At 38.5% G+C, this 9,042-nt stretch overlaps 1 protein-coding gene across 1 annotated transcript; it reads right to left on the minus strand.

Annotated features, from left to right (window-relative positions):
* Window positions 1–211: 211 nt before the first annotated feature.
* On the minus strand, window positions 212–8,584 carry grk1a (G protein-coupled receptor kinase 1 a). Its single transcript, XM_055206297.2, has 7 exons — window positions 4,755–8,584; window positions 3,413–3,540; window positions 3,146–3,303; window positions 2,979–3,062; window positions 2,770–2,894; window positions 1,564–1,765; window positions 212–1,410 (listed from the first exon to the last, which is right to left on the minus strand). Exons 1-7 carry the CDS (start codon window positions 5,454–5,456, stop codon window positions 1,118–1,120), a joined length of 1,692 nt encoding a protein of 563 aa, XP_055062272.1. The 5' UTR covers window positions 5,457–8,584; the 3' UTR covers window positions 212–1,117.
* Between the last annotated feature and the right edge of the window lie 458 nt (window positions 8,585–9,042).

Raw genomic sequence — 9,042 nt, forward strand, 5'->3', positions numbered from 1 at the left:
AAGAGTGAACTGTGTGTGTTTCCGTAAATGTTGTTCAAGTGGGGCAAATTGTCACATGCATTTTAAATAATATATACTAACTTACATTTTTCATTGGCCAAAACAAATGTATGTATTTAGTATTTTTAATGACCTATTTATTCATGCTGTTCTGATGAATTGTTTTGTGTATCGTCATTGTTAGTTTGTAAATAAATACAATAATGCAGAAAACTTTATAATAAAGAAATACTGTTCTTTATTTTCTTTACAGCTGCAGAGAACACAGAAGTTTACTATGAGGGTATTTATGGCAAAATGTTCATTTTAAATCATTAATGACAACTATTACAGTATTCACAATCAGTTGTACTTCAATAATCAATGCAATGAAAAAAGTCAACCTAATAATATTTTCACTTTTAAAAGCACTTTATAGGCATCTCTGATTGTTAACAGCAGGACTATTCAAGCACTCTCAAAGACTATAATGATGATCAGTGTGTTTATCCTACACCTGAACAATATTATTACTGAATAATCCAGTGAATAAAGGCATTATTTAAATAAATTAAGTCAAAGACATTGAGTTCAGGATGGAATAAACATAAACTTCACTTTATGTAATGAGTACAAATGAGAAAGGATCTATTCAATGCACAGCAGACTGTGTTTGTTATCTACTATTTCAATATTAAAGTCCAAGTTACATCTTAGTAATCCTGAACTTGTCTTTAAACTCAGTGATCTTGACATTCGTAGAGGTGCACTCATTCATTATATACACAGATAATACATAAACACAAGCACAACAAAGACTTTTCACTTTTTTATATTATTAATATATATATTGATCATTATTAATATACAGTATATATGTCTATATATTCATATACATTACACATACACACATTATTTACTATTTATATAACAATTATACATTTACCCAAACCAAAGGATAAATTACAGACACAAATATTTAGAGGACTTCAACTCTCAACTCTCACTTTCCTTAAAAATAATGTTAATCCTTTGAAGCCTGATGATATAAATCAATGTAAGCACTGATCGATGATCGTGTCTGATGATGAGAGCTGATAAATAGAGATGCTAGGAAAGTTCAGTTGTCATGTGATTATTATGATATAATACAGGTGGAGGATTTGGGCGGCTGCTCTAGAATGGATTCACGTCGCAGGTCATTGGGAACGCTGCCGCCCGGACCCCACACGTTCAACTCGCTGTAAATCCCCATCTCGATCATCTCCTCCTGCCACGGGATGGGGATGTTTCCTGAGGCAAACTCATCACAAAACTGTCGATCATCGTCTTCCAGACAGACGCCCTTCACCGTGGAGAAAGCACCCACATCATCCAGATCTTTGGCATAAACCGTCTTAGAATCCGGTACAAAAGGAGGAGGCAGAATTCCTGTAGAGCGAGAAAACAACGACCTGCTATTAGTGCCCACAAAGACCACAAGATGAAATCAAATTCAATTAAAAACATAAAAGAAATTAAACTATAAATTGCTTTGGTGAACTCCACCAAATGTTATGAATCATAGTTATTGTGACTTATCACCTGCGTCAAGTTTCCTCCAGTTAATCTCAGCGAAGAACGGATGAGATCTGAGTTCATCACATGAGCCGTTCTTAAAGCCCAATCTCTTGTTCACATCTTTAGCCAGAAGACCTTCACAGATGGACTTGGCGTTCTCACTGAAGCTCTCCGGATAGATCACAGGGTCATTCAGGATTCGTTTCTTTACCTCTTTGTTCTCCACCTGAGCAGATGATCATTTTCATATAAAGTACCAAACACATAAACAGCAAATACATTTGAACTTAACTCTGGAAAAAAAGAAGAAGTGTGAAGTATGTGGTGCTGTTACTAGGTCATTATGGTTTCAATAAGCAAAACTTCACTTCTAATCTGATCTGTGTTTAGTTTTCTCGCTAAAACGTTTCAGGAAAATAATTGGTAAAATCAAAAATACAATGAATCACTTTTCTCAGGCCTGATCTAAAGTTTTTTTGAGGCGCTTCTGGTCCGCAATATCAAAACAGCACAGATATAAGTACCGTGTTAATTCTACACATATAATTAAAAAAAATCTATAGATTTAGCAAATCTCTGGTAATTGAGTTGTTTTGTCTGTGATAACCATGTAGTAAATGTCTGATATTGCGACAGCTCTCGTTTAGACACAGCAGCAGTCATGAAACAGCTCAATGTTTAGTTATTTTACAAAACACACACAAACAGGGTTCCCACACCTTCAAGGACCTTTCAAGGACTTACGTAACCTGAGACGTTTTCATGTGTCAAACACAACTATGCAAAAAAGCATTTGGAATGAATCAACATTTCGCATGTGCTTAAAAGGCTAGAATTTGTATGATATTATTCTACAATACACGGGGAATAATATGGATTTTTTCCCAAAAAACTTCTTGCATAAAAGAGATTCAAGCACTCTCAATGACCTGTATCTATGTATGTATATTTTCAAAAACGACTGGACATTTATTACAAGCACATTTATTTGAAGGCTTTAAATTAAGACACATAAAACAAACAAATATAACATCTTGTGCTATAGCAGGATTTTGACTCTGTATTATATGTTATATGTATTTCTGTAAAGCTGCTTTGCTTTTAACCAAAACACTATAGAAATCAAAATGAATGGATTTCTATATATGGACAGATCTTGATAGCCATCAATATTATTCAGTGAAGTGTAAATGAAGAGAGCTGTGTGTTGTTTATGTTTTAATGCGTCACCTTCTCTCCTCGAGTCCTGAAAGGTCCTTTAGCAGCGATGAACTCATACAGCGTCACTCCCAATGTAAAATAATCCACAGAGTAATCATATTCTTCACCCTTCAGAAGTTCAGGAGCCATGAAACCTAAAGAAACAGAGAATAGAAACACTAAAGTTTGTCTTCTGTCACTAAAGGAGAATAAATGTGATGTGATGTGATGGGAATCACCTGGGGTTCCAGCGTAACCTTTGGTTTTATCCTGATTATCTGGTAGTTCAACAGCTAAACCAAGGTCAGAGATTCGCACATTACCTATGAACAAACATCAACAGTCAAAATAAAACATCATTTAATTTGTGTGTGTGTGTGTGTGTTTGTGTGTTTAACATGTTAACCTTCATTATCCAGCAGAACGTTCTCTGGTTTCAGATCTCTGTAGATGATTCTCTTCTGATGAAGATGCTCCATCCCCTGAATGATCTGAGCTGTGTAATAACAGGCTCTTGATTCAGAGAATCCTGGATTATTCTCATCTACATTATAGATGTGATACCTGTGAGAGAACATTCACTCTTCATCATCATCTCATCAAACCCAACATCTTCCCTGCAGTTCATACGGCTTAACAAACATTATGATGTAGATGTGTGTGTGTGGTTAACCTGAGATCTCCTCCATTCATGATGGTCATAACCAGACAGAGTTCAGTTTTGGTCTGAAAAGCGTAAGCCAGCGACACAATGAATCTACTGTGAACACGAGCCAGAATCCGTTTCTCCACCATGGCACCCTGAGAAAACATCACACGCATCATCTGAGTCTTCACCTCATCTCCATCATAACAAACACGATATAATCAAGTTCCGATTTATTTTCTGCACCTTCTAAATGAGGAAACATGGAGGACACGTGGACCTAAAGTATAATCTTGTACTGTTAATATTCAGGATGATTTCCAGATGAAGATCTGTTCCATGTGTTGAGGTCAATCTCTGCTAAAGCACTAAAGCTTCTCATGTCTAATACTGATGACTGTAATCACTGCTGGAATAAATGATCATCTCCGTCTAACTCAATTGTAGAAATGTTTTCTGTAATAAATCAGTCATGAAATCTGATCAAAGACACACAAGTTTATCTGATTTAAGAAGCTGGAATCTGAACTTGTTTTAGGAAGATAAACCATCCGCAGTAAATCTCCTCTCTCAGTTATTCAAAGGTTCAGATTGGTTCAGATCTCATGGTCAGTTTTATTTATGAATCTGTGAGTTCTCATCATCTCAGGGTCAAACAGTAAAGGCCAATTCACACCTGATGGCGTTTGTTGGGTCAGTATGAAACCCCTTTTGGCAGCTGTTGGATTAAAGTAAATGGGACTTTAGTTTGTTGGGGTTTGTTGTTGTTGGATCAGTGTGAATTGACTTTAACCCAACTTAAGTGTCAGAGAAAAAGTCAACAAATAGATTTATAAACTTCAACAGCTTTTACCAAAACTACCACAAGCTCCGGTGATTTTTCTTTCAAATATTTTCTACCAGCCTTTGACACCGTTAAAGACATTGACCTTACTAGATATTATTTCCAATCAATACTTTTGCACCTCTTCAAGGATAAATCTGTGAAGTTTAATGCTGTGTTTCTATAAGAATGAAAATCTGACTGTTTGAATCACTTCCAATTGAGATCAAAGTATTTTATACAGGTGAAAGTCACAGAATATAATCTAGTGGTCTCTGGCTGACAAAGCACTTTATATGAATAGCCTCAATTTTTTTATTAATTACATTTTTAGATTAGCTTGGCTTCTTTTATGCATGTTAACATTTTAAACAATGATAAAACATATCAACAAGTCAAATAATAAAGTGTTTAGTAGACTATTTTAAAAAGTAAGATCGTTTTATCCATTGTGGAAGCCCTTGCTCACAAAAATGTTGGAGAGCCTCATAGACTTTTTAAAAACCTTTGTTTTCATTTGAATAAAAATTCAACACAACCAAATACCTCATAACCTTTTCTCTTCTTCAGTCTCTTTTTGTTGAGTTTCTTGCAGGCGTAGAGTTTTCCCGTGGCTCGCATCTGACAAGCAGACACTTCTCCGAATCCGCCTTTTCCCAAAACACGGAAGTCCAGGAACCAATCCTCCCCGACCGGCTGCATCTCCAGCCATTTCCACTGCAGGAAGCGTTTGAAGTAGATGCTCTCCAGATAGAAGGTGAAGGGAACCTCCTTGAGGAAATCAAACACGGCGATCAAGATCTCCACGAACAGGTCGTCCGCCGCCTCCCGATGCCGTTCCTTCACCTTGGTGATGTCATTCTCAGGTAAAAACGGACAGAAGAGCTTTGCTGAGGGCTCCATGTAACGCTGGAGGATTTTAGCAGCTTTGTGAGAGCGATCTTTATCCTCGGCCGTATCGTACTCCTCGACGTCCTTCCAGAGACGACACGGCCCTTTGTACTCGTTGGTGGTCTCCAGGAACTCCTGAAACAAACGTTTGCCGATGGGCTGCTCCACGCAGATGCTTTTAAACTGCAGATCTAGAGTCTCTCTCAGATCTTCACACACCGTGATGTGGGGTAGTTTGAGTTTGGTGTGGTATTTCTTATCTCGGTTGGCCGCCGGGTTTGCGCTACCATCAAAACTACCGCGGGCCGAGATGTACGCCGAGTTGGCCACCACGGTGGTGAGGCCGCCGATGTCCATGGTGACACAACGAGCGAGGAGACGATGGATCTAAAGACTGAGAGACAGCAGAAGATTGACAGAGTCAGAGTGAAAACATTGAAGCTTCTATATAAAGACACAAGAAGATACAGCGATAGACAGAAACACGGAAATCCTCAAAGGAAAAGTGTGGGATTCATCTGCATGAGATTAGGGGTCATCCTGGAGAAGTTTGGGGGCCTGTGTGAAACACTCGGACAGATACAAGAGAACTGATGGGAAACTGAAGATTAAACCCTGTAACACACACACACACACAGGCACAAACACACACAGACACAAGTACCTGACTCAACATCTTTCAGAAGGCTTTATCCCTCTAACTCCATAATACCTTCACCAGGTTAACCCTTCAACACACCACACACTTCTCTAAACTACAAAAACATCAGTGTGTCATTTCATATAAAACAAATGATCAGAAAGATAAGTTGGTCATGGTCAGCCAATAATCAAACTGTAATTCATTACAACCAGATTATTTACACAAAAAGTTTGCCATCACTCACTGATGGGTTGACATTTGGATCACATTACATTTGAAAATGAAAAACATTTATTCCACCATTTTAATTGAAAAAAATTCAAATGGATAAGGTTTAAAGATGGTCACTGGGGTCCCTCAGAGATCAGTGCTTGGTCCACTCCTTTTCTCCATCTACACAACATCTTGATGACACCCAGATCTTCTTCTCATTTCACCCAGACGATACCACCATAGCAGCACACATTACAGCCTGCTTAACCGACATCTCGGCTTGGATGAAGAAACACCACCTCCAGCTGAACATGGCAAAGATGACGCTGCTTGTATACCTGGCACAACCCAAGAAAAATCATACCCTATCTATTCAACTGGGCAACACAACCATTACTCCTTCCAGAAACCTCAGCGTAATCTTTGATCACTGAGTACATTGCGAAGTCAGTGTGATCATGTTGACTTTTATTATACAATATCAGGTAGATACGGGCCTTCCTTACGGAGCATGCTGCACAACTCCTGATCCAGGCCCTGGTAATCTTGCCTACTGCAATGCTTTCGTTGCTGGCCTTCCTGCACAGAGCATCAAACCACTCCAACTGGTTCAGAACGCAGCAGCCCAACTCATCTTCCTCATGTAACGCCGCTCTTCATCTCTCTCCACTGGTTACCTATTGAAGTGTGTGTCAGGTAGAAGTCACTGCTGCTCACTTACAGAACTTTCACTGTCACTGCACTTCCATACTTTCACTTTAAGGCTCATTTTCCTTCATTAATCCCTGCTGGTGAAATGATCTTCCTTTAGGAGTCTGATCAGCCACATCTCTTGCTACATTAAAAAAACAACTAAAAACTCATCTTTTCCAAATATTCTTGACAAATTGATGCTGACTATAGACACACCTCTTCTATCTTTAAAAAAAACTCTTTTTCTCTCAACAGGTATCGTTTCAGAATTGTGAAAACACGTAACTTAATATAAGCAATTCTCATATTATTGCCTCTCTATGATAAATCGCTTGATTGTTTCCTTTATCTTTGTAAATGCCAATTCACACTGATCCAAGAGACACAAACAGACGCATCTGCTGGGTCAGTGTGAAACCCTTGTTGGCCGTTGTTGGATCAAAGTAAATGAGACTTATGTTGAAATGTTGGGGTCTGTTGTTGTTGGACCAGATGTAAAGTTAAATGATGATGATGTTGGCATTATACTCAATGTATTACTCCAGATCTCATCTCTATTTATTCTGAATAATGAATCTGGTGCAAAACTGAACTTGTCATCAATGTTGGAAGGTTTCAGATATAACAATTGATTCATGCAACCAACAGATAATATAAAAACCCAACACATGCAGTCTGATCTACACAAATCTCCATGCATGTGCGTGATCTTTTTCTCACATTGTCCACCTCTACCTCTCATTTGCTGGAGTGACTACACACACACACACACACACACACAGCATCATATCACCGTAACACATGCTGATCTTCTGCTCTTCACTCCTCAGACTCAGGTTAGGTCACCCTAACCCATTTACACAAGGCAATAACTTACAGTTTTAAATTTATAATTCAATTTTTGATAATAATTGGTTACATTTATCTAGCACTTTTCTGCAGCACTCAAAGCTCTTTACATATGAAAGGGAGAATCTTCTCAACCACCACCAATGTGCAGCATCCACCTGGACGATGTGACAGCAGCCATATTGCACCAGAACGCCCACTACGCACCAGCTTATTAATTGAGAGGAGACAGAGTGATATAGCCAATCAGTGTACGAGGGGATGATTAGTAGGCCAATGGGTACGTTTGGCCAGGATGCAAGGCACACCCCTACTCTTTTTCAAATGACATCCTGGTATTTTAATGACCACAGAGTCAGGACCTCGGTTTAACGTCTCATCCAAAGGAAGTTGCTGACCGTATAGTGTCTCCATCACCTAACACCTCTACCAGCAGCAATCTGGTTTACCCAAGGTCTCCCATCCAATACTGACCAGGCTCAACCATACTTAGCTTCAGTGGGCGAGTTGTCTTGGGCTACAGGGTGATATGGCTGCTGGCTTTCAGTTAAGCAGGTGGAGTTAGCTGAAATCTGGATTATATACACATTTAAATGTAGTATATTATTAATAGTATATTTCTGGGTTATTACTACTACATGACACATTACTGTAACGCTATCATTCACACGACTTCACCACATGATCATTTCAATGACCCAAACTCATCAAGCTCTGTGACTTCTACTAAAGCATGCTGGGTAACTGCACAGCTACAAGACATATATGTGATCATTATAATGAATGGGGTGTGTGTGACCAGAACCACTGAAACATCTACTGGAAATGACCCAAATACTAATGTGACACTAAGTCAAATGTTAGTGGATGATGTCCTGTGTGAAGTTAAGAATATCTGACTCGTTAGCAGAAGTTAGTTAGTTTGGAGAAAAGCTGGAGCAGTGTTTGTTAGCACATGACATCTGGTCTTTTGGTTTTGATTCCAGAGTGACATCAGAGTAAATGTCTTCAGGTTCCTCTCAAACAACAGAACCGGAGCGACTTCACATGTGAACTTCATTAAAGATGCTTATTAAAATCCTCATGAATGTGTTTGTGTGAAGAGGAAACTGGTGAGTTTTTTTTTAAATGTGTCAAAGAAATCTTTGGTGTCTCCAGAGTACACATGTGAAGTTTTGGCTCAAATACCTCACAGATAAAATTGCCACTTTGTAGGTGTGAGCAAAATGTGTGCTACTTTGGGTGTGTCCCTTAAAATGCAAATGAGCTGAAACAATGATCACCAAAATGGTGGTTTGTAAAAATTAAAACTCAATTGTGCTGTCAATTATTTTTCTCTTTGCACTAAAATGGTAGTGCCATGGTTGGATAGTCCAGATTAAGGGGCGGTATTATTATAATTCGACATCTTTACTGATCTTGTTAGCCGGCTCTTTTGTCATAATCAATCCTGTAAACATAACGGACATTAAGGAAATTTTTTTTTGACGTAACAAAGTCAATTCTAATATGCACTTTAATGAGCCAATGTCATTTTTTTAACCC

The sequence above is a fragment of the Misgurnus anguillicaudatus genome, chromosome 3 (genome assembly GCF_027580225.2).
Source record: "Misgurnus anguillicaudatus chromosome 3, ASM2758022v2, whole genome shotgun sequence".
In the NCBI taxonomy this organism is placed as follows: Eukaryota; Metazoa; Chordata; class Actinopteri; order Cypriniformes; family Cobitidae; genus Misgurnus; species Misgurnus anguillicaudatus.